Source organism: Hoplias malabaricus, chromosome Y (genome assembly GCF_029633855.1).
Source record: "Hoplias malabaricus isolate fHopMal1 chromosome Y, fHopMal1.hap1, whole genome shotgun sequence".
NCBI classification, from domain to species: domain Eukaryota; kingdom Metazoa; phylum Chordata; class Actinopteri; order Characiformes; family Erythrinidae; genus Hoplias; species Hoplias malabaricus.
This window is the reverse complement of record NC_089820.1, coordinates 72860449-72887060: the sequence shown is the minus strand read 5'-3', so window position 1 is coordinate 72887060 and position 26612 is coordinate 72860449. Positions and strand designations below refer to the sequence as shown.

The window sequence follows — 26612 nt, the reverse complement described above, 5'->3', positions numbered from 1 at the left end:
GGTGACAGAGCAGGGCAACTGCACCAGTGGTGCAGGTACATTTCTCCAGCTTCCAACATCAGATTAAAGACTGAAAATTCACATGCTGCCTGGTATGTCTCTCACCCCCAGGACAGTGGGTACTGTTACAGGTCATCAGGGTAATTTACTTTAACTAACCCTGGTTTTATTGTTACGGCTGATTGATGTATACGTATTTGTGTAAGATCTCATGCAGTGGATGAGGGTTTAATAATACTGCCTTGGCCTATTTTTCATCAAATGTCTGAATATGGATGATGTATATACACCCCAAAGGCTGATATTACTGGTACAGTAAAATATTGATGATGTAATTAAGTGTTCATTGATGCATCTCTTCACCCAGATAGACAGAAACCAGTCCTCCATTACTGAGGTGGAACTGCCTCTAATTTGGCAGCATTTTCAGACTCAACCCTTTTACTATTGAAGCTGCTTACGTCACTGAGGATTTCCCAGTGTGTGTGTGTGTGTGTGTGTGTGTGTGTGTGTGTGTGTTTGTATGTGTGTGTGTGTGGACTACCTAAATCTGTCCTAGCAACTGAGCAGTGCTCAGTCCCAGAGGAGAGAGAGCTTCCATCTCAGAAAGCGGAGGAAAGAACAGAGCACTACTTGTTTATCCTTTGTCTAACCCTGAGGAAATGTAGCAAATTTCATTAGTTATTAAACTGCAATAATAATGATCATAAATAAATATAATTCTTATTACCCATAGAAATGTTTTTGTTCATTATTTGTTCTAAATGGTTATCAAAGCTTTGAGGTCATTTTATGATCCCATTTCTCTATATTAGTGTGTGTGGGTGGATGGGTGGATGCATGTTGTAGATTTTTACATTGTAATCTTCATTATCATCATTAAATATACTTACTATTGTCTTTAACTTTTGTCTATTAGGAATCATTGCTTTTGATGCATGCAAGAGTCATTTGTGCGTGTGTGTGTGTGTGTGTGTGTATGTAGGGTTTTATCTTATAAACGGATCACTGAACATGAATCTGGGGGTTAAATTAATGTGCCCTTCCCCCCGCTCTCTGATTGGCTGGAGTCGGGATTAACGTCATCGCTGCTCAAAATGATTCATTTGGTTCCAGTGATTCGAATCATAGAACTCGCTGCAGCTGCCGCATTTTTCCATGTTCGGACACTGAATCGTGAATCATTCAAATGTAATATTAAAAGGCTTTTAAATCATCAGCAAAATAAATAAATATATCATATAATGACAATAAATAATAAATAAATAAATATATTATTTTGCTTATGAAATGTATATAAATAAAAATAGATATGAAGTCATATTATTACTGTAAACGTTATAATGTATTTATATTGCACCATATAATATTTTTTGTGACGTTTGATCCTCACAACTGCTCTGCGATTGGCTAGTGTAAAGTGGAACGTGCAGACCAGCAGCCAATCAGCGTCCAGCGAGAAGAACGAATCGATTTGATGATTCATTTATTTGATGATTCATTGATTCTTTACAATGATTCATTTATGTGGTGTGATGCTGATGAGCCGCAGCTCATTATAAAACCTGAGCCTTAGTCTCGGTGCACCATCAGATACAAACCACACACAGAACATCCACAGCACACACACACACACATACACACAAACCAAACACACACACATATACACATACAAACCAAACAATGTCTAAAAAAGAGGAGAAACTCGCGGAGGAAAAGGCTGAATCTGAATCCAGCTGGAAACACCTCATCTATAATCCCAGGACTGGGGAATTTGTGGGTCGCACCGCCAGCAGCTGGGGTAAGAAACAGAGGGGCATCATTTACACTCCGAGGATAATCTTTACAGCGGAGATACCTTATAAATTTAGTGCATGCAACTCTGGTTTCTCATGTGGAAATAGGTGCTGAAATAAATGACCGGTGCAGTGCATCGGATACAGCCAAATGTGATCCATGAGTTAGATCTAAAAATTAGATTTACAACGGAAATCTTCGTTCCCGTTCATTTCATGGGTGGCTTTTAAGTCCAATAGTGCATTAAATCTTAACCCTGAATTGGTTTCTTCTGGGCATTTTCAGTTCCACCTTAAATGGTGCGTGTCTCTGCCGTATAAAATCGATTCATCCAGCTGCTTTGGCTTCTTCCTGGATTTTTTAAAATGGTGTACCATTTAGGGTAGAACTGATAATACTTTTAATAAGAAGGCTTCATGTCATGAAAACAAAAGCATCCTCCAATAAGAAACGGACAATCCCATTTACAGGCTGAAAATAATGCAGCTGAATTTTATTTATATTTTCGTGCACACGTCTGTTCTTCACCTGGATGCAGGTGCTGTAATGAATGGCTGAATAAAAACCAAAACAGTGCATTGTTTTCTGTATTACTACATTTGAAAAACATTTGATTAATAATCTCAGTTGAGTAAAGAGGGCATTAAAAAGGCTCCTATTTGGAAATTTCAATTCCACCTTAAATGGTATCTTGGTTCATATACAGAGATGAAAAATGCATTTATACACCGTAATAAATATTTACTGCTGAGTTATCTTGCTATTTTGTGCATGCAGCTGTACACATCTGGAAACAGGTGCTGAAATGAATGGTGCTATTTCTTGGGGTGTATTTTGCAAATCTAATACTAGGTTGTGTTTTAATGCTTCATTTACCATTTTCTCTCTGTCTGTACTGTCATTGCTTCTAATTTGGTCCAATGATACAATCTTGAAGTGTCTTTTTTTTTTTTAATCTTCATTCCACCTTAAATGGTCCAAATCATAGTACACAGCTATTCAATCAAATCTGTATATATCTGCTCGGATTCCATTTCATTAAAAAATACCATCAATTAGCACAATTCTACTGAGTCTAATAATGTGCCAAATAATGGCTGGCTTCTATGTGGAATCTTCCCTTCTAACCTTAAATGCTGTACCATTTAAGGTGGAATGGAAATTTCCAAGGAGGAGCTGCTGGCGATTGAAAAGGCTGCGGAGCAAACACAATCCCCTCTGTGTCCTTCCTCTTCTCAGGAATGACATCAGTAAATGAAATTGAACTCACACGCATTTCACTTATCATTGATTGAGTAATGTTTTTGTATTTACATTATTTAGCGTGTTTTTCTGAGTGTTTTTTAGCCACTGAGATATTTCAGATTTTGCAGAGGCCTGTTCTGTTATAGACATTGAAGTGATTTGACCGTGATGTTAAAATGTGGAGTGTAAGTGTCACTATTTAAATTGACATCAATTACATGCTTTTATTTGCACCAAACTGATTTGTCTTTGGCATTTACCTAGACAGCTATTAGAGATTAGCTATTAGTTATTATCTCTGGATTTATTCAAGGTCAAAATATGGCTGTTTTTTATGTGATGCTAGTGTTGGGTGGATCACAGTTTATCATCCTGTCACACTGTTTCCGAGCATGACCGTGGAGTATAGTAAAACGAGTGGGGGTTGGGAGGGGGGAGGTGGGGGTGTGGTTGCTTAATTGGGGTAGACTGGACACCTGCTTTTGCAAATAGTTTTTCCTGGAATGAAGGGAATGGACATCGGTTTTGATGTCATTCAGGTATGGGAGTGTCAGATCCTGATGTTGAATGACTGGGAGCTTTACACCCCTCTAGCCCACCTTTTATAGCAGTATTTCAGTGGCCTTCTCCTAGATTTATGTTACAATAAATAACTTTTATGATTTAAAAGTCATTAACACAACAAATTGTTGTATCTGTGATGGATTATTCAGTAATTACTTTGTTATTCATTTTTGGTGTAGTCCAGTTTGTATGAGAATGGCAGACTGAGGTGTGAAATCACATACAGACCCTTAATACATTTTTGGATATGCACAATGATATCTGATTGGATGCTGATATATCATCAGATTTTTGGCAATAAACTGTCAGCATTAAGTGAGTGTCACACTAGACATTTACACTCTGAAAAAGAATCGGAGCCAAGGCTATGGAGTAAGATTACTGTGAAAAATAAACTCACTGGACTCACAGGTAAAATGCATTGAGCAGACAACCAATCGATTTGATATAGTGCACATGAGTGGTCTGCTGCGCCTTGTTGTATTTGTGAAAAACACACACAAAATAGACTTTTTACTACAACATTAGTATTTATGCACAAATTTAGATGAGCATCCACATGTGTATTTTTGACAGTAATATTACTCCATACAAGACAGGGTCAGAAGATTGAACTGTCATCCATTTTGTTGCAGATCGCTACAAATTCCCTAAATGACCCACTGTCACAGTAAATCACAGGTATATACCAGGCTGCAGCTCACCAAATGTGTACCATTTTGTAAACAGCACAGAAATATATTTAAAAAAATTATGCCTACACACAGCTACTGTTAGCATTTTCTCAATTTCAGAGCTAGGCTATTTGTCTGTGTGTGTTCTTGTGTGTTCTTACGGTCTCGTGTAGTTGCTTGACGTCATCTTCCACTGCAGAAGTTTCATTCCAATACTCAGGAGGACAAACACCAAGAAAGTGCCCGGACATTGTTCTTGATCTGCCGAAAATAACAAGGCTGCATCGGTTCATGACTGTCCAGCGGGAACAACCTGAAAATCCTATCAATCGTTCACTGCACGCATCTCAAATTTACTCTTGCGGGGTCACTTTTCAAGAACTTTCTTCAGAAGAACGTTCTTTTAGAGAAGTCAATTTTTTATTTTTGGTATTGAGAAACAGCCCTAGGGTACTGCTGTACAAAGCCCAACCCCTTCAGATCACCACAGCCAATCCAGCAGTGCCATGGTTGAGAATTTAATTTCATGATTCAAATTTAACCAAATTTGAACTTTTTGCCCTGGAAATCTGCAGTGTGAAATTCCTCATGCATTGTAATTAAATTACAATAAATTGGATTTTACTTATAACAACACTGCCTTATTTATGAAAACATACGTTACTAATTTTATTGGACACTATGATTTTATAAGGTGGCGCAGCAGGTAGTGTTGTAAGCACACAGCTCCAGGGACCTGGAGGTTGTGTGTTCGATTGCCGCTCCCGGTGACTGTCTGTGAGGAATTGGTGTGTTCTCCCAGTGTCCACGTGGGTTTCCTCCGGGTGCTCCGGTTTCCTCCCACAGTCCAAAAACACACGTTGGTAGGTGGATTGGCGACTGAAAAGTGTCCGTAGGTGTAAGTGAATGTGCGAGTGTGTGTGTTGCTCTGTGAAGGACTGGCGCCCCCTCCAGGGTGTATTCCCACCTTGCGCCCTATGAATCTATGTAGGCTCTGGACCCACCGTGACTCTGAACTGGATAAACTGTTACAGAGAATGAATAAATTAATAAATGACTATGATTTTATAAACTATGTAAAGATAAATTTGTAAAAATCCTGATCTGACATTTCTTCAGTTTGGTGTTTCAGCTGATTTAACCCATCTACAGACATGTATTTTATATTTATTAGAAATGATTATGACTCTGAGTACCACTTTGATTACCTTCCTAAAATCCTTGAGGATGGGTCTACATTTGGTGTGAAGAAGAAAAAATTGAAGATTGTATTTTTTAGTCATTAAATTAAAGTTATCTCACAGACCCAACATGCTGTAAACTCCTGACTCTGATTCCCTATCATCTTGCAGGACTCATCCTCCTGTTTTATTTGGTGTTTTATGGCTTCTTGGCTGGAATGTTCAGTCTCACCATGTGGGCCATGCTCCAGACTCTGGACGATAACGTCCCGAAATATAACGACCGTGTCTCCTCCCCAGGTGAGTGCTCACCACAGACATCCAGCACAGAACACACAGTTATTACACTCTGAAAAACACATGGGAACGGTTCGGTATTCACCCCGACCGCAGCGGAGGGATTGGAGCATGGAGTACACTTCTGAATATTGATTTTTCCCGAAGAAAGGAATGTAGCTTATAAATAATGAACCAAACTGGTCCAATAACAGAAACAGGGCGTGAATAACAATGACCACACACACTGTTATGGGCATATCACAGGTCTTGTTTACTGTCTACATGAGAAGTGTAATTAAACAAATATTTTTCTGCATATTTTGGTTCACAATATTAACATATATAGAATATATCTTTCCTGAACGTCTTTAGAAGTCTTCATATGTTAGAGAGGTGGTTGTAGCTCTGTTCTCCTATTTTTAAGGGTTTTATGAGGGCAGACCTTCAGCTCCAGTAGAAATCTTATCCTATTTTAAGAACCTGAATAGAATCTCAGATCTCTAGAACAGAGAACAGGGGCTTATGTAATTAATAAAAAAATCAGCATGTAGTTATTATAAGGGTTTATGTCATAATTATGAAATAATACATATTTTGATTATGAGAGTATGTGATTATTATAAGATATTACAATTGATTTGATCAGTTGTAACATTGATTCAGGTCAGATAGACCATTTGGTAGCCCAGAGTAAAAACAAAATAATGAGATATTTTCTTGTAAATACAAGATGCTGTATGTCACAATTAGGACATGTAGTTCGTCTTATGTTTGTTATATTTTAGAATAATGAAAAATAATGAGAAATTATTTCTCATAATTATGAGGTGATGTATGTCATATATATGCCATAAGATGTCATAAAAACGGCATGACATCTCATAATAATAAATTTTTTTTCTCAGAATTACCAGATGTTTATTTCATGATGGCAAGAGATCTCAATGACAACATGTTAAAGGACTTTTTTTTATTATACACGGCAGCACTACATTTTGTAAATAACTGTGTACATGTGCAGTAAATATTTCTGAGAATGTAGCCAGAGGAAAAGAGAGAGAGAGAGTGATTGAATGTGATTAACAGTGATGACACTGACAGCTGTCCTCTGTTTTCAGGATTGGTGATCAGTCCGAAGTCAATGGAGATTGTGTACAACAGATCAGACCCTTTGCAGTATCAGGGGTTTGTTCAGCATCTGGAGGCTCTTTTGCAGCGTACGTCCTAAATCCTCTTCTTCACCTTGACTGTCATCATTTCTTTCCGCTGACAAACACAAACAGAGTCACACAGAGAACAAAGCCCAGATGATTTCTGCCTTCAGCTGGGGGACATACCTAAGTCGATGTTTACATGTTTCCTCATGCACCATTTCTCCTAAACTGCAGGCACTAAGTGTGTTCCTCTCTTCACTGCTGGAACAGCCTGTGCTCTCCTGGGACTCTGTGTTATATTATATATAGTGGCTGTAAGGATTTGATTGCATTCAGCCACATAGTCATCGGTAAGGGTCAGGGGCTGATGTTGGTGATTAGTTCTGGATCACACTCACCACTCCAACTCATCCCAGAGGAACTGGATGGAGCTCCAGAAAACACAGTCCCATTCCTCCACAGTCCAGGGACACTATATTGCTATGGTGCAGTCCTGGCACTGGACATGTTGAGCTTAGGCTCATGTGTAGCTGCTCCAGAGCAATCTCGCTGCGTATTAGTGTTTAATACTATTTCCCTCTCTCTCTCTCTCTCTCTCTCTCTCTCTCTCTCTCTCTCTCTCTCTCTCTCTCTCTCTCTCTCTTTCTCTCTGTCTATTTCTCTCTCTCTGAAGTGAAGTATGAGCTGTGTTCTGCTCTGTGTTTTAGAGTACAATGACTGAGTGTGTGTGTGTGTGTGTGTGTGTGTGTGTGTGTGTGTGTGTGTGTGTGTGTGTGTGTGTGTGTGCGTGTGTGTGTGCGTGTGTGTGTGCGTGTAGAGTACAATGACTCTGAGCAGGTTATGAATGAGCTGTGCTTGGCGGGACAGTATTACGAGCAGGACGAAGTGGAGGTGAAGAAGGTGTGTCAGTTCCGGAGGACTTCTCTGGGACCTTGCTCTGGTTTGACTGAACCTGGCTTTGGATTCAGAGAGGGTCAGCCCTGCATCATTGTCAAAATGAACCGGGTCAGTACAAAACCCCCACACACACATACACACGCAAATATGTACACTATGAAGTGACCCCTGCTAGATGGCGAAAGAGAATCAAATATTTCACATTTTTCACTGAATGAACCAAAGAGGGTCTCCCAAATGGAGAAACAGCCATGTTTAAAATAAGTTTAATACTGAATCTCTGCCAATCGCTTCTCGGCCACTAGGTGTCAGTAAATCATCGGCTTCATAACCTGAAGAAGAATCAGTTGAAAGACTAATAGCTGGTTTAATAAACATCCACTTTAAGTTACATGTAACAGTGTGTACTCCTTTTTCTTATTATTATTATTAATATATAAATATTACTATTATCTACAGATTATCGGCCTAAAACCAGCTGGAGATCCATTTATAAACTGCACAGTGAAGGTAAGTGTGTTGTTTAATTAATGATGTGGTAACAATTTCATAAAGTCTTCAACTGGAGTAAAATAAATATGAGTTTTCTGGAATCTTCTCTGTTGATGTTTCTGAATGTGTGATTAACATGGGTGTCGTATTTTTTTTTTTGGTAAAAATTAGTGTTTGATTTCAGAGGAACCACAGTTTTGACTTATATTGTTATATTTTCCACGTCATCCAACAAAATCTTACAGTTATATTTTCAGCAAAAGAAACAAAATCATTAAACATTTGTTTAATCTTTAAAATCATTCAAAGCAGATAGTAGCTTTTCCACTAGCACGATTAAAGGGTTTATCATGTAGTATAAGCCCCAGTGACTGTAAATGATTAACTGATGGTTGATTTAAAAAAAAAAGTTTTTATGAGCTGTATTTAGTAAGCGTTTGCAATCGAGTGCAAATCTGATTGTATTAACCTGTGCAATTCAATCGTTTATTAGCACTGTTAGCTTCATAGCTCCAGCTCTAAAATAAAGTAGATGAATTCAGACTCCAAACATGCCTCGGACAATCACTTTCATTTGGGGTCAGTGGAAAATCTGTATATTTGATTTCTGGCCAAAACCTTTAACAGTTGAATTGTGATACTAAAATCTGAATTAAACCAATGTGAAGGTTGTCGGACGAAAGTTACACCCCTGGTAATTACAGACTGTAACTGTGGGTGTGGTGTTGTCATGGTTTAGTTTATTTATTTTTGGTGGTCTGCCTGTTCTCCCTCCGTGTCCCGTCCTCTCTCAACAGCCTGTTCTTTTTTTCTTCTTTTTTTTTGTTTTCTCTTCTGTTCCTCCGTGTTTCTGTTGCATGCCGCCAGTTGAGCTCCTTGTAAAGTGATGGGTAAGATCACTGTGATGCTCATGTTTACACTCCCTCCTGTCTCTCTTTCTGTGTGAGTGTGTGTGTGCGCGTGTGCGCACATATGAGCGTGTGAGTGTGTAGCAGGAATAAATCACACTGTAAGATCAAAACCTGCTCACACTGTGGCCACACACTGCTCCCAAACTGCATTAATCATTCAGTTTTAAGTTGAAAACATTATTAAAGATAGGTTTAAGGTCAGAGTTCGGGTTAAAGTTAAGTTGAAGCGTTACGTAAGTGTAAGTTTCCACAAAATGAACTGTCGGTGTAATTGCCCCACAATGCATGAAAAATAATGTGTGTGTGTGTGTCTGTTTTATTTTTGTGTATGTGATGTAACCCTTTCATCCACTTTATTTTACACACATTAATGTTGCAGGAATGTGAGGAGTGAAAGAAAATGGGGAAAAGAGTGTAATAGATCACAGTTAGTAAACGTGTGTGTGAGTGTGTATGAAATTGCAGACTGTATTAAATGTGCTGTGAGACAGAAAAGTGAAACCAAATATAATAAGAGCTGCATTATACATTTGGCAAGTTTTGTTTGGTTTCTGGTAGAAATATATCACTGCAGAAAACGTGTGGATGAACATTGGGCAATGTGTGTTGTGCTTTGTTTCCCTGGGTGGATTTACTTGATAACTGTGTGCGTGTTCATGTTGAAGGCGTGTTCAGAGAGAACTGGATTAGAGCTCGGTGATGGAGATACCTTCTATGTTATTGAGTTAGCTTTGTGTCAAAAGGGTGTAGTTCAACCAGGCAGAGGATAAGAGGCCTGGTCCCATTACTCACACTAGCAGCCTTGCTCCCTTTGTCTGTGTTTTAAACCTGTGCTGAGGTTTTATATGGTTTTCTGAGACAGCGTCAGATCAGCGTGTTATAAGAGGTTTCTGCTTTTTTCAGGGAGAAAATATTGAGATTCAGCAGTTTCCTCAGGACGGACGCATCGACCGTATGTACTTCCCTTACTACGGCAAGAAGACACATGTAAGTCTTGACAATGAGTGAATTTTTATTGAAATATGACTGAAACTGTCCCAAAACTTTAACATAATCCCTCTCCTGTGTAGTGCCAAAAAACAAGGGGACAAGGGGAAATTAATTTCAAACCAGTTGGTTTTAATTAAGGGAATCATTTTACTAATTAGGGGTGGCACAGTGGCGCAGCAGGTAGGTGTCGCAGTCACACAGCTCCAGGGACCTGGAGGTTGTGGGTTCGATTCCCGCTCTGGTTGACTGTCTGTGAGGAGTTGATGTGTTCTCACCGTGTCCGCGTGGGTTTCCTCCGGGTACTCCAGTTTCCACCCACAGTCCAAAAAAACACACGTTGGTATGTGGATTGGTGACTCAAAAAGTGTCTGTAGGTGTGAATGTGTGTCTGTGTTGCCCTGTGAAGGCGCCCCCTCCAGGGTGTGTTCCTGCCTTGCGCCCAATGATTCCAGGTAGGCTCTGGACCCTGAACTGGATAAGCCGTTACAGATAATGAATGAATGAATGAATTTGACTAATTAAATAAACTGTTCATGGAGAGGCCTGAATATATGCACATGACTATTAAAATAGTTGAAATTATGTTAATACAAGTTCTCCCCGTGTCCGTGTGGGTGCTCCGGTTTCCTCCCACGGTCCAAAAACACACATTGGTAGGTGGATTGGCGACTCAAAATGTGTCCGTAGGTGTAAGTGTGTGTGTGTGTCTGTGTGTGACGTGTATGTTCTGTTGTGTGCAGGTGGGGTATGTCCAGCCTCTTGTGGCCGTGAAGTTGAAGCTGAAGAGGGAGGAGTTCGGTAAAGATCTGATGGTGGAGTGTAAGGTGGAGGGGTCCAACCTCAAAAATAACGACGATCGAGACAAATTCCTTGGACGTGTGTCCTTCAGGGTTCTGATCACTGAGTAACACAAATTCTCTCTCTCTCTCTCTCTCTCTCACACACACACACACACACACGCATATATATATACACACACACACACACACACATACATACACATACATATATTAGAGCCCGACCCATATCATCAATATTATAAATAGCAATATAATCAAATCATCGTTCTGTAGTGGGTGTCTTGCCTTTATAAGGAATTCTAAGTTTAAGCTGGATTTTAAGCAGAAATCCCTGCCCCGTTTTCACACCTACACTTTGTAGTCTGGTTAAATCCGATTCTGGTTTGTTTACACGATTCATTTGTGCAGGTGTGAATGCAGTAATCGCACTTAGATGCACAAGACAACTGCACCAAGACACTTGAGATGAGTGGTCTTGGTCCAGTCCCAAACAAACTCTGCAGCATTTAATTTGTGGTGAGAACGCGATCTGACCCAAATATCAGGTGAACTCCTCAAGCTTGAGCTAATCGGCTCCCGTAGCCAGGTGTGCTTTACATTATGCACGACTCCACAACACAGGAGCTTCTTTCTGTATGAACTTTCTTGCTCCCACCTCATACAGGACTGACCAATAAGCGAAGAGGATGTTCTTACATGGGTGCAGTTAAATCCGACCAGAGCAAACGAACTATAGGTGTGAAAACACCCTGGACCTTTGAACATCAAAGTCATTTAGGGATTGGGTTAGGAATTTTTAATCACTCACTTTGTTTAAAAACACTTTTTTTCTCTTTTTTTTACTGTTTAATTATCAATGCTGCCAGAATAAAATCTTGTATTTAAATTTTTTACACTTCTATGCAGTGTGAATATTCCTACTGCTGTTTACATTGTGCCAAATGTGTCAGAGGGACCAAAATCTTTCTACAAATGTTAAACGTTTACACCACTTAGATACAAGGTTTTGTTCTGAGAGCAGCATTATGCAGAATTTTTGAAGTATTGGTGAAAGCTATTGAAATGTATAATTTATATAAGTAGCTTACATACCAGTATAAAATAATTAAGATGAGAAACAGAAAAATTAAGGGTAATTTTATGAAAACTGAGTTTATAAGATTTTTATTTAAACCAACACATTTACGGAATGTAGATGGAACAGGTAGTTAATTATATATACTCTCACATTTCAGTTTTCTAATACAAAATGTAAAGACATTATTGGTGGTTTAATGACGAGTTATCTTTCAACGCTGTTGAATCTGTGTGAAATTAAAGGTCCAGCCAGTAATTTTAACCATAATAAAGTAGAAGACAATATTCATAAATTATTATTTATTGTTTCGATATTTCTTGCTGTGAAGTGCTCACGAGATGAAAAATCCAACTGCTTTATTGTCACTGAATAAACCAGTATGCTACATACATTGGCTCACCCACTTGGGGGCAGCTGTGTTTAAAATAGAGGCTTTTTCTCAAAGACTAGACTGAGGCACAGAAGCACACATTATTTTCCTCACAGAGCAGTTTCAGAGACCAATTTAAAAGAACTGAAACATGTGTAAGAACACTCCAATCTGTCTGAGTGTATTTTTTTCTTCTGTGAGGTATGTGTAAAAGATACATCAGGACCATCCTCCAAATTGTACCAACTAAAGCCAGCATTTTTCAACTGTACATGAAGTGTCCTTCAAACCGGTACAATGTTCAGTGATTACAAAACGAAAAATGCAGCCCAGGCTTTGAGAAATGGCTAGGGTTTAGTACCGAATCACTGATACATCCAGGCCACTAGGTGTTGGTATAATGGCTGTTTTATGATGTATAGATGAATCGGTTAAAAAAATGACTACACCTTTTTACGATTGTCTGATTTTTTCAGCTGTGTGGGATATCGGTCGGGCTCTAGCTTTCACATTATTCTTCTGTGAACTTCAAACTTCTCAGAAAATAAAAAACAAACATCTGATCTCAGGTGATCAGACAGAAGCCACGATCAATACACACTGATTAACCTGTTCAGATAAATTTATCAATATAATTTCCAGTTTCAATTATCATTAATAAAACCATAAGAAATCAGAGCACAAATTTGTCACTCTTTTTAACATTGTCCTCCTCGAAACTGCGAGGACTATTTTGTAAATAATGTGAATGAAAAGCATTTTGGTGGTGATCAATCCTGTGTTTCTATGTGTTTGTCTCGTGTGTGTTAATTGTATTTGTATTTAACGTAATGGAGCACTGTTTTGTCTCTCATACACAGTTCACTACCGTCCTATCACTGTAAAAATGTACTGTTTGGTTGTAAAGAGGGGAAATATCTAATACATTTATGAGAAACTGGAACAAATATCTGTAACATAAGAGGTCTGTGGAGCCTCTGCATGGACTGATGTTTATGCAGATGCCTTAGGAGCCATTTAACATCTTGGTTATTAAAGGTTATTTTAAGAAATAATGGGAGTGCATGGTTTTTGTTTGTGTGCAATGACACGTTTCAACCACACGTGGGAGCCACAGAAAGCTCAGCCACAGCACGTAGAACCTGGAGTTGCATTATAGTAGTTTTGAGAGAATGTATACACGCTTCTGTAGATTTAAATACTTTCACACACAGCTCTAGACATTTTCACACCCTCACAAAAACATACAAATAAATATGTGAAGATACATATTCTTACACTACCACAGTTGCATAATGAGGAATATTAGATATACAGAGCAGATTAAGACGTTTTCACAGAGTACGAGCAAATTTCTCATAATGAAGTGTTCTTGAGTAAAACCCTGCAGAGATATGAAGAGCGTCTTCAGGCGATAGCTGAACGTCTGGCTGGAGTTTACAGGGATTAGAGGTTGATTTAAGTACGCCTCGCTAATCCAGATTATGTTCTTATAAGATAAGTGTGGCCTTCTGAAAATCAGCCCAGGTCTCAGATCCAGGTAAGGCATGCTTCCGGCACAGAAATATCTCCCCTTCTTTTCTGCACTTTCGCTTGATGGGTTTCAGGTGCTTGTACTTCCAGATTTATTTGACCATCAATTGAGTTTTACTACATTTAAGTTTATTTTTGTATTAAAATATCCAACCAAATAGTGTCATATCATACATCACACACTAAAAAACATAACCAGCACTAATGTCTTGTTAATCTTTTAAAAACTTGAACAAGTTGTAACTAACCATTAATAATGTTAAGTCAAAATGATATAAAACCCAGGAGCATTTTATTGCTTTATTTACTGTCTTATTGATATGAAAATCATCACGATACAGATCTTCAGGAGCTAAAATTCCTGATATAATTTTCATTTAAAATTATACAAAATGAACCCCATTTCAACAGTTTTAGTTTCTGGTTACTTTGTATAACTGCTCTCAAGTGTTTCTTAAACCCAATAAGCAGAATGCTTTAAAAAATTACATATGGTGCTTTCCTGCATATGGGCTTTGGTTATACAAGAAACTGGAATAAGTATTTAGGTCCTGTAGTTTTAGAGCTGGAGCTATGTAGCTAAAATTGCTAACAAACACCTGAAGTCAATAGTCACCTTTTTAGCCTTTGTGTATGCCAAAATATTCATACATTTACTTAAACACATACTAAATACTTTTAGTATTTAAAAGCTTAAATTAGAATTTAGTGTTTCACATAGTATTTAAACGCTTTTATTTAAGCCCAGGACATAGCTGAACATGCGTTTAGAAAAGGATGCTTGAGAGACTACTGCTTTCCAGTGTTAGTTAGCATAGTTAGCTTTGCTCCGGATCTGAACACAAGAATATAAATTGATTTTAAACACGTCTTTGTCATATGTGGGGTCAGTATTGGACACCTTTGATTTTGCTAAAAGAATCCTTTAATTACATTTGTTCTTTTTCATCAGGACACTCATAATAAAGTTGCATGTGACATAGTGCTATGATTTTTGGGGAAATATCAGTTCATACTCATATATACTGGAGCCTTAATATTTATTCATTCCTTATCTGTAAACGCTTATCCAGTTCAGGGTCATGGGGGCGCCAGTCCTTTACAAGGCAGGGCAACACACACGCACACATACACCTACGGACACACTTTTTGTGTAGCAAATCCACCTACCAGCATGTGTTTTTGGACCGTGGGAGGAAACCGATGCAGACACAGGGAAAACAGCATTAATATTGCTCAATTTAATCAAATAACCCACAAATCGGTCAGAGCCTATGGCATAGAGCAAAAAAACACACAACACTCCTGGCATTTTTGTGGTAATAAATCCTCACTATGAATCCTCAGTGTAACCAAACATAAGTGCTTCTCCTTCATGAGGCACACAGCCTTAACACGTGACCTCCTATTACCCATAAATCCCTGCCAGGGCCAAAGAAACAACTGTACGTTCATGGGACAGAAGAGACACTTGTTTTCTCTTTCAACTTTATCTACGTTGAAAACCTAAACTCTGTACATGTAGTGCAGTTAATTAACATCTCATTATAATATATACATATTTTTACACATATAGTGCATTGGAAAATCTAGGTGTATGATCACAGTCGACCCTTTGTCTGAAACCTCAGAGATCACGGAGGCCAGGACTAATCACGAGTCAGTGAAGCTTCTTGGAAATGCACTTTTTTCTTAGTTTTTTCCTTTTTTTGTTTTTGCAAAAATATATCTATTTATATTTACTTCATATTGGTTCCATTCACTCTTTTCTGGGGCTGTATTGTTTTTATTGTTGTTTATATTATTTATTATTGTTGATGACAAAGCATCCAGAAACGAAATGCGATTAAACTGCATTCATTTGCAAGGCAAGAAATGCACGGAAATTGTAGGAAAAAGCCACCGGCACATTTCCAAACATTTGAGCCTTCCCGATATTTAAGCACCCCAAGCAAGAGCATGCTCATACACACGCATGCGCGCGCGTGCACACACACTATATTACAACAAAACACTCAGCTTCATAAAGAGAGCTGTGATGATGAAGCTAATCCTCTAATATTTTCTCGGTGGCGCCCCCTGCTGGGGACCTACTTCACAAAAACAAAGCTCAGCAGGAACAGCAGGAAAAGAGGTGAACGTGAAGTTTTCCAGCTTAGTCCAACACACCTGCGAGGGAGTGTGTCCAAACATTAAAAAGGTCCCATCACCTGAAGACAAAAAAGAAACACTCCTGTCCCAATATAGATCCCTACGACGTATGAACGGAAAGGCCTGTTCTCTTTCTGGTAGTCCTCTTTCCTGTTCTTCAGGTTTGGAGCCTGTCGGCCTGTATTCGGCATACAGACTCTGGGTTTATAGCAGAGTGCAGGTTCCCGACTTCCCGCTGTCCAGCCCGGCCGAAGACTCCTTCCGGTTGGGGTCACTGAGTTCTTCAAACAGGCCGGTGTCGACCATCTCTTTCTGCCATGGGATGGACACTGCTCCGGTGTTGAACTCCTTGAAGAACTTGTGGTCCTTCTCTTCAAACTCGATGCCCCTGATGTCAGAGAACTCTGCGATGTCACCTGTGTCTTTGGCATAGACCACATTGGGCTTGGGCTGCCAGGGTGGGGTAATGAGTCCGGCCTCGAGGCGAGGGAAGTTAATGGACTTGAACCATTCGTGTTTCTTGGGGTCATCTCCTCTGTGGACACAAACACAGAGCTGATGTTAGTGTTGTTGCCTTATTAACAGACAAGCTTTTTTGTTTGATGATTGATATATATAGTACGAAACATTCAGAAAACACCCATCATCTGACTTTAGTGACCAATCAAAACAGACTTATATTTAACACACACTCACAGAGAAGCCTCCACAACCAAATCACAGCGTCCGTTTTATTCAATAGACCAGTTTTCAGTTCCTCAAACAATTCTACATTGACACCTCCACACTTCAGTCCCAGAAGCTGCTTCTACATTTTCTGTAAACCTCAGTAAGCCTCAGACCCATTCAGTGATGTTAAGCTTGGGCCTCTTGGGCAGTTAGTCTATTGCTTCTTCTTGTCTTCTTTTGTGTCTATTTCTTTCTCTCCAGTTTCACATCCTTTCAGATCCACATGGTTGTGAGCTGTTCATCTCACAGTGGAAGATGAACACAAACAATTGCAGACATGTTCATCTCTGAGAAACATCTTAATATATTCATGGCTGTTTTGACTGAAAATAAATATATTAAAAAATAAAGTGACACATTCAACAATGCTGAGGTGTCGGTTCTGGAGTTATTTTCTCTAACTTTACACCACACTAACATATTAGCGTGGTGGTCCTGTGAGATCCTGACCATTGAAAAAGAGGGTAAAGAAGAGCAATTTTAAAAAGGATTTGTATTAATATAATTTAGAGGGTAACTGTCTTATACTATGCGTCATCTTCTTATTCCTTCAGCTGCTCCTGTCAGGGTTCGCCACAGTGGATCAACCAATCCGTATTATAAATTTGGCACAGTTTTATGCCGGATACCCTTCCTGACACAACCCTCTCTATCTATGCAGGCCTTGGAACCAGCACTATAATGTGATGCGTTCCAGTATGTCTTATTCTATGTGTAATTATATTATGCACAACAGCAAATGAGCAAATGTGTCTTTCACATCTCCAGTTACACTTGAATGGCCTGTGTCTACTCTGCATGGAACACACACTTCCAGTTCTCAGCTTTTGCTACGAGTGTGATGGATCAGAATTAGTCATTTTCATTAAAAGTGTCCAAGATTTATGAAACTGATTGTTATTATATTTCCATTGTTTTCTATAAAGGGTAACCTGAATGAAAAACCTGTCAAACATGTATGAACCAATTTATGCTCCTTAGATCAGGGCCCTTCATCAGGCAACCATTTTTAAAACAGATTTGATCAGAAACCCCCACCTCCAGTCCATAGATCTCAGTATGAAGAAAGCTCTTACTTGCAGCCAAGCCTCTCCTCAATCTTCTTCTTGAGGAACTGTTGGATGATGTCTTTGGTGGAGGCATCAAAATTCTTGTGCTCGAAATTGGGCTCCTCGTTCAGGATGCGTCTCTGGACCTCCTCCTTCTCCACCTTCTCCTTCTTGGACTCGGGACCTTTAAACGGGGTGTAGCCCGCCACCATCTCGTAAATACTCACCCCTAGAGACCACCAATCCACAGACGTCCTGTAGGGGGTCTCCATCAGGATCTCAGGAGCCATGTACGCCCCAGTACCAGCCTGAGAAGAAAGGGCGAAAGAGAAAGAGAGAGAGGAGGGATGACATTAGAAGACAAAGTTATATGGAAAAGTCTGAAATAATTCCCTGTTTCTGTTTCATCACTGTCAGTATAAAACCTTCTCCAACGTGGTGGCTTTGGTTTGAATAAGAATTCATGGCTTTAGTGTGAGATCTTTCTTTCCTACTGCAGCAAGACATATACCCTGAGTTTCCGTACCACTGACAGACACTGTGGAGCTTATGGTGTATTAATACACACTAATATTCACTGTGCTGTTTTTACTGAACCTGTTGCTGTTATAACACTGTCCCATTCTCTTTCTGCACTCACTCACTGTCCCTTTCTGCATCCCAGACTGACCACTGTTGCTCTGGGTGATAATTTATGGAGAAAACAAATCTCTAATTACACCCATCTTGCTCTTGTAATGTCATATTTAAAAGTATTTCCTAAAGTTTAAAATTTTATCAGACAGAAACATCATATAAAATTAAAATTTAAATAGACAAGAGAGATTTCAAGAGTGGTCAGTAATGAATGAATCATAAAGAACCATCATTTCATCATCTGGGACCTATACATTACATTTAATCTCATTACAAATATAAAAATTAAGCTATTGAAAAATAAAATGCTGAAGACTATAGTTCTAATTTGAAAAACAATAAAAACAGGAGATTCCAAAATATTTCAGTTGTTCTGTTTATCGTGAAATTCTGTGCTGTTTTTAAAAGGTTGTAAAAACAGAAAGAAAATGTGACAATATGATCATTTTAATAAATAATTACAAAACAACAGAAGGACAATAAAAAGCAAATGTATTTATGAGCGGTAATAACTCATCTTAACAAAGTTAACACAAAATGTTAAAAGATTGATGGGAGAGAAAGTTAATTTCAGATGAAGTGGCTAAAACAGTGCTCTCTTTTTACAGCAGGGCTCCTTTATGTAAGCTTTGGCCTGGACACTGCTCCTATCTGACCTCTCCTCAGAGCCAACCAGAAGAGGCTTAATTGTAATCCTCTACTATCTGTCAAGAGTCATGTGCCGATCCTCTGTGATGAAGTGCTTCACATTACATAAAAATATCCCTGCACACCTATGAGAGGCTTCCAGTTTTACCTAGAATTATTTATTTACCATTTAACTGAATGTATGTCTATATCCTCTGCATTCAAAAGACCTCAGTCCAGAGGCAACATGATGTAAATTAGACAGTCTGGGGTTTCTTGAGCTTTAATCTTTCTCTATTGGATTTAGTCCAGTAACACTAGCATTCTGTAATGTGAAACAGCTGAGAACCCGTTGCCCTCAGATATATGATTTGCTGCCTTTGAACTGTTGTACAAAACTAAATGGTTGACTTCATTTTCGTTTTTTTGGGGATTTTTCATTTTATTTATTATGCAAGATAGAAATATAAAAGTTGTTATCTTGCTTGCTGGTGAGGCAAACTTAATATTAAAATATAAACAGTGTCCAAAAATAAAACAAAAAAAAAATTCAAAACATTACATTTATAATAGAATGAGAAAATGTCCTTAACTTGTAGTGTAATTAGTTTTTTTCTTAAATATTTAATTTTGCATTTATTAGGTCATTTATTTCATTTAAATGATATAGTAATAAATGGAAATGTATGTCATTCTGAAGAGCAACAAAATGTTAAGTGTATGTTTTGTATATAGATTGGGGTAAGTTCTTATCTTGCAAAATTAAATCTGTTTCTCTAAAATTAAAACTCTTTCACAGAAATGTAAAATGTCCAGGAAAGATTAATATTAGGATCGAGAGCATGCAATTTTAAACTAAAATGACTAAGATTAGCAATATTATTATTATTACTAGTATGTCAAATTTTCACCACAGTCTTTGAACGCCAAAAAAAAAACTGAAATACATTGGAGTCCACTGTAAGAGTCAGAATGAATGCATATAAGTTAAATGTGCTTCCCTCCTGCAGACGTGTCTATGTGCTAAGTTCAGCAGACTGATCAGAGACAGATTTGCGTAATTCTTTCTAAGTAAGCGGATCAGGAGCACAAAGTCAACCAAGCCGTTGGGAGTTAGCTGCTGTTAGTTAGCCGCTAGGAGTTAGCCTTGGGCTTGGGCCTGCACTGGTGACCCAAGAAGGGCATGGGATAATGTTCTTAGCTTGGCTGCTTCATGAAACTTTCATTTTATCCTCTGTTCAGATACTCTGCTCTTTTAAAAACAACATATTTTTTATAGTGTCTTGAATCTTCAAAATTTGGAACATTAATGGTAAAGCTCCACCAGGCCTGTGCACTTGCCTTATATGACTTAAAATTTATAGATTATTGTTATAACATAGATATGGCACATTATTTCCTATAAACTGCATATATATATATATATATATATATATATATATAAAAAGCCGGCTTTTTTAGAAAATCAGAGATTATAAGTAACTGCACAACTACTATTTGCAGTTTTCACTTCTTTCTCAATAAATAAATAAATAAATAATGATACAATCTCTAATCTGAAAACACAAACATGGCAGATTTATTTCCCCACATTAGCCTTTAAATCTTTATTAATTTATGTTTTGATAATTAAATTATATTGTGAGGCTTTAAAATACTAAAAAAATGTATGTGGAAAATGTTTTTAGGAAATTTATGTCACATCAGTGTATGAAAGTTTATCAATGTATAACATTATAGGTTTTTAATGTTTTTCAAAGTATAATCACACAATAAATTTACCTGAGCTATAAAACCTTCCAGAGCACCAACACTGCCCCACTCCCCACGATGATGAGCAGGGCTCCAGCAGAGCAGGTGAGGACACTAAAGCACTTAGCTCAAAGAGATGTTAGAGTCTTGGGAGCTTGAAGAGTGTGAATAATTGGTGTAGCTATACTCAGCATGCGAGAGATCAGATGGGTTATATAATGCAACCCTCAGAATGTTCCAAACCAAGTAGTAATCCCTAGATTTACTCAGATACAAAATCAACAGGACACAAAACCTGGGCAGTGGGGCCAATTAAATTACCCTACACCTTAAGCAAATAGTATGCTTATGCTGCAAGTGCTGGATACTAGTGAATTATTTTATGATACAATAATCTGAAGCATTAGTTACATTTGTTTACATTTGTTACCATTGTTTAGCATTAGTAAACATTTTCTTTTTTTAAAAAAATAACTTAAATGTCAAGTCAATATGAGACTTAGCATGGGCTGAAAGTTGGATTTTTTTTTACGATTTTCATTGATGTCTATTCTGCAATTTGTACTCCTCTGTATTTGGTTAATATTTAATTGTAATTCTTTTGATACCTGCAATAATACTAACCAGATGAACACATTTGTGAGATTCAGTGAACTAAGTGATGTTCCTGATTGAGAGCTCAGTGAGGATTCATAGCTTGCTTTAAATTTATGTTATAGAAAATGTATGCAGAAAGCTGTGTTTATATGGGATAAAGATGTTTAACAGTTTACATTTTTTTGGTCAATATAGTATTGCTTGACTACATCTACTTGGGTTGGCTTATTTTTTGAATATTTTATATCATACAGAGCTTTTAGGACCTTAATAAAGATTGCATTTCTGTCAGGATCTAATTTACCCAGCTAATATTGGCTGAAACCTCACCTTCTGGGTAGTCATTTTTCCGTTGGGAAGCTCAGTGGCCAGACCCAGGTCAGAGAGGCGGCACTGGCCCTGGCTGTCCAGCAGAACGTTCTCAGGCTTCATGTCGCGGTATATGATGTCCAGAGCGTGCAGGTGCTGGATGCCCATGACGATTTGAGCCGTGTAGTAAATGATCCTCGGCATCTCTATCCCCTTCTCCCCGATGTGGTAAATGTGGTACTTCAGATCACCACCGTTCATCAGTGTCATAACCAGGCACAGGTGGGTCTTGGTGTCGTAAGCATACGCCAGATTTACGACGAAAGGGCTGTTGACTTTCTCCAGGATCTTCTTCTCCAACAGAGCCATTTTTTCACCATGCTTTTTCTTCAGGCGCTTCTTACACAGCTTCTTGCAGGCGTACATCTGACCTGTGTTTTTGACTTGAACAGCACATACCTGGGAAGATTTTGAGGAGACTCAAGATCTTTTGAAGGCCTACGAGATCATCTACCATGTTTTTTGAAGTCATTATATTACCTTCTTAATTTTACCATGGAAAGGGCTTGATAATTTTTATAACTTTGTCTATCATAATTTTTATGATACAGGCAAACACAATTTTAAATGCATCCTCAAGATTTTTCTATCTATTTCCAGCAAATGTTAGGCTTACAAAAATCAGTTCACAAGAAGAACTTACCTCTCCAAATCCACCCTTTCCAAGTGTCCTAAACTCATAAAAGTATTTCTCAGTGATTGGCTGCTTCTCATACTCTTTCCACTGGAGAAACTTGTCAAAGAAGGGGCTGTTCTGGTAATCCGTGAAAGGCTTGCCTTTAAGGAACTCCCTGGTGGCTTCTTTCACTTTTCCCATCATGACTTCTTCAAAGTCCTTGTCGGAGATGGCTTTGCACTTTGCTAGCGTGTCTCCAGTCAGGTAGGACAGGAAGCTCTTGGATCCTTCTTTGCAGAACTTGTTGATGATGTTGGTCCGGGCCTTGTCCCTGGCAGCTCCTTCAGCCAGATTCCAGTCGTTCAGTTCATCCAGGAATTCTGCAGCAGCCATGTATTCTGGTGCAGCTTGACCCAGGTACTGCCTGAAGAGCTTCTGTCCAATGGGTTGCTGTTCACAGAGAGACTCAAAGTCCTTCACCACACTGGCTCTGAGGGAGACGCACTGCTCGGGTTTGGGCAGGGACAAGCTCCGGCGCCGTTTCTTCATTTCCTTATCATCTCCTTCCTGGGCTTTCAGGTAGGCCGTATTGGCCACCAGGTTATCGAGTGCCCCCATGTCACACATTTTGGCGGCTTGTTAGGATCAGATCCCGCCCTGAGAACTTGAAGAACTCTAGTCCGAGCTACGGCTACCTCTCAGGGGGTGTGTAAGTGTGTATGTATGTATGTGCTGCTGTGTGTGTGTGTGTGCGTGTGTATGTGCGACTCGCTCCAAAGCCAAGGCGCGAATGAGCCGCTCAGACAAACGCACCTCCAAGACCAAGACACACTGACAAACCCAGTAATTACTCATTTAGAATTAAATACCTGCCAGGGATTTTCGCTTAAGTATCTTTGTGTGGTCTATACTTGGATGCTATTCATGGAAAGGAACTCATAAGAGGGTTCTCCCTTAAGGAGATTTGTGGCTGTCTAAATTTAGAAGCAGAACACCAAATTAACGGTTTATATGATGGATGGTGCTGTGCAAACAATAAAGCTGATGCATTGAGCAGAAAGAAGGTGTGGGAGAAAGTAACTCAGCACGATACAGAAACACTCGACTGGTTCAACTGGACCATATCTGTCTTCTGAAAAAGTCAAACATCAATAGTCAGAGAAAGAAGCCATCCATCCACATCGGGACTTGTTACATGTTCACGTTAGAGAAGAATTAAGATCTAGAATGCCATGATTCTTCAGCAGAAACTGGCAGTGGATGATATTAAGGTGATTTGCATTTAATTTCCCTGAAATATCTTGTAATAATCACATTTGATCCTGTTTCACATCAGTCGTAATATTCCGTTTCCTTCGGTATTCAGAATTACGCATGATCCAATACTTTTAGATGAAACATATTGGATCTTTATATCCGAACAAGAAAGTTAACATCAATAGACCTGATTTCTTTGTGGCTCATGTACAGGAATGCCTGATATCATTTGTAATAAAATATAGTCATATTTTGTGTTACTGTGTTTTTATTAGTGACTTTTGTTGACATTGTCTGTTCATTTGTAATAATATAAATAAAATTTGTAATAAATACTTTTTTTATTTTGTATAATATTATCTTAATCACTTTTTAATGTGTTTCAAGTGTTAAATTGGCAGCTCAGAAATACAGTTCAATTGTATAAGAGGGCTGAAAATAAGATATATTATACTCTAAACATGTAGCTAAAATAATTTTAATTACATATAACTAGTGATTTAGTACAAATTAATTATTTAAAATGAACATACATACAAAATGATTTCAAAATTTAAGTTACTTTAAAAAAGCTCTGAAGTGGGTGGGGCCATTATGAAGGGTGAAGGTTGCTGTAAGGTGGGCAGGGCTCTGTTGAGTCGTTTGTTCCATTTTTATAACAACAGAAAAACACCCATGTGGCCAGGGGATCTATGCAGAGAGAGAAAAACTGCAAGTGGTTGCTATCCATGATTGGAGTGTGGCATGGGAAGGGCGCCATCAGGGCATTAACAGATTTGCATACTGTGATGTAGCTCCGAATTTCAGTACAGAGAGAGGTCACCTTCCCCTATAGCGGAGTTGAACCTGAGGGGGATGCTGCTAAAGGAGGAACTGACAGTAATAACAATGATATTTAAAATTTGGAAAAGGTTTATGTAATTTTGGAGCAGGTGCTAAAAGGCAATATTATAATAAAATAATTTATTCACTCGTTGTCTGTAACCGCTTATCCAGTTCAGGGTTGCAGTGGGTCAGTAGCCTACCCGGAATCACTGGGTGATGGGTGGGAACACATCCTGGAGGGGGCGTCAGTCCATCGCAGAGCCACAAACACTCACACATTCACACCTGTGAACACTTCTGAATCACCAATCCACCTACCAATATGTGTATTTGGACCGTGGGAGGAAACCGGAGCACCCGGAGGAAACCCATATGGACACAGGGAGAACACACCAACAAACTCCTCACAGAGAGTCACCTGGAGCAGGGCTTGAACCCACAACCCCAGGACCCTTGAGCTGTGTGACAGCGACACTACCTGCAGTGCCACTGTGCTGCCCTAAATCAAAAAACATGTTACTGCATGAAGGTAAACACAGAGCATAAGTGATACAAATCTAAACAGCTCAAATTATAAATGAGATTCTGTGGTAATTTAAACACTAAATATTATTAGACATGTTAAACTTCAGTAGTCTACAAACACCAGTCATTTTTCTTCTCAAACATACCATCCCACCTTAAAAGATGCAGAGTTTCTGAATGTAAACAAACCAGAAAACTGTGTTTACCCACAATTGTACACATTCCCTTTAATGACAAATTTGACTTATTGGAGTTAGTTCCTGTGGTGTTAATAAAGTTATCCTGTGAACGAGTGAGTGTTATTATCTGAGTGATGTCTTCAGAGTGACCAGGTTACTGAGGGGGGTACTGTATCACCTTGATATCTAATTTACTTACAGTCTACTTTTTCAAACAGCTTACCCTCAATCTACCCCCCCTCCCCCTGCCCTCTCTTTCGTCCTGTAGAGCTGGACATGGGCTAAAATGGATTCACTGACCAGCCCTGTAAATCAGATTAACCTAATCGAGGTCCACTACTCTAGTTCCACTCCACTCACGAGTCTCACCGAAACATGATTTTGACAAGTTTCCCTTTAAATTAGACTCCATTTTTACTGAAACTGAGTCTTGTCTCTTCTGGGGAGATTTTACACCAGATGTTAGAACATTGCTAGTAATATTTAATGGCAGTCAGACACATAAACACCACTCCTAGTCATCCCAGATGTATGAGATGGTGATCCATCATTGCAGAGACAACTCATTTTCACATGACCCACAGCACACTGCAGGGAGTGCTCATTTGCAGCTGCACCAGAGATGTTTTCACAGAGTTGTGTGTTTTTTTCCCCTTTTCTCTGTTGTATTGCAGTATTCATTTAGAGAGAGAGAGAGAGAGAGAGAGAGAGAGAGAGAGAAAGCAAGAATGATGAGAGAGAGAGAAAGATGGTGTTTGCGTGTGTGTTTAAATCTCCTCTACTGTAGCTGATCCTGTCCTTACACATATAATGTCATTAACTCTAAAAGTGGTTTCTAAAAGCTACTGTATCAGCACTGTCACAATTCCTAAGGCTTTTGGGGTTCTGCATCTGCAACAGTGAGGCTAGGTGTTCAGCCGAGGAGTAAACAACAGAAGCACATACAAGTAAATGTTTACTGAGAATAAGACCCTATGCAAATAGATGATAATGGAAGCAAAAGGATGGCATGCTGAGTTTTGTTTCGTTTTCCTTTTGGCACCTTCTCTTCTGGGAAGACTTGAGACAAGATGCTGGAAAATTTCTCTGAGGAAATGATGGCCACTAGAGCAGGGTTAATTAGTTTAAATCCATTAAGGTCCAGTTAGAGAAAATGTTTTCAAGCCAAGGTCCGGAATATAATGTATAACTTGCATTATGATAAGTGCTATATTCTGCATATTGAAGTAGCCTTGTATTTATATCAACATGTTATGTATTTAACATCTCAAATCAACATACCCTTTATATTACATTTCAATATATTTCAACACGGTTTATAAAATATTATAAATA

The 26612-nt window shown here is 38.7% G+C and overlaps 2 protein-coding genes across 2 annotated transcripts; one reads left to right on the top strand and one right to left on the bottom strand.

The window, feature by feature from the left end:
• Positions 1 to 1576: 1576 nt before the first annotated feature.
• LOC136679737 (sodium/potassium-transporting ATPase subunit beta-3-like) lies at positions 1577 to 13466 on the top strand. Its single transcript, XM_066658405.1, has 7 exons — positions 1577 to 1801; positions 5633 to 5761; positions 6859 to 6957; positions 7712 to 7899; positions 8251 to 8301; positions 10098 to 10181; positions 10925 to 13466. Exons 1-7 carry the CDS (start codon positions 1684 to 1686, stop codon positions 11090 to 11092), a joined length of 837 nt encoding a protein of 278 aa, XP_066514502.1. The 5' UTR covers positions 1577 to 1683; the 3' UTR covers positions 11093 to 13466.
• Positions 13467 to 14268: 802 nt separating this feature from the next.
• LOC136679292 (rhodopsin kinase grk7a) lies at positions 14269 to 25582 on the bottom strand. The gene is made up of 4 exons (XM_066657740.1): positions 22519 to 25582; positions 21837 to 22274; positions 17922 to 18202; positions 14269 to 16651 (listed from the first exon to the last, which is right to left on the bottom strand). The coding sequence occupies exons 1-4, from the start codon at positions 23116 to 23118 to the stop codon at positions 16321 to 16323; spliced, it is 1650 nt and encodes a 549-aa protein (XP_066513837.1). The 5' UTR covers positions 23119 to 25582; the 3' UTR covers positions 14269 to 16320.
• Between the last annotated feature and the right edge of the window lie 1030 nt (positions 25583 to 26612).

Excerpts from the sequence above, each read along its gene's own strand:
- LOC136679737 (XM_066658405.1), top strand. The coding sequence starts at position 1,684 with ATGTCTAAAAAAGAGGAGAAACTCGCGGAGGAAAAGGCTGAATCTGAA. Across the intron at positions 1,802-5,632 it reads TCGCACCGCCAGCAGCTGGG|GACTCATCCTCCTGTTTTAT; the intron begins GTAAGAAACAGA and ends ATCATCTTGCAG. Across the intron at positions 5,762-6,858 it reads CGACCGTGTCTCCTCCCCAG|GATTGGTGATCAGTCCGAAG; the intron begins GTGAGTGCTCAC and ends CTCTGTTTTCAG.
- LOC136679292 (XM_066657740.1), bottom strand. The coding sequence starts at position 23,118 with ATGTGTGACATGGGGGCACTCGATAACCTGGTGGCCAATACGGCCTAC. Across the intron at positions 22,275-22,518 it reads GAAAGGGTGGATTTGGAGAG|GTATGTGCTGTTCAAGTCAA; the intron begins GTAAGTTCTTCT and ends AAATCTTCCCAG. Across the intron at positions 18,203-21,836 it reads GAAAAATGACTACCCAGAAG|GCTGGTACTGGGGCGTACAT; the intron begins GTGAGGTTTCAG and ends CTTTCTTCTCAG.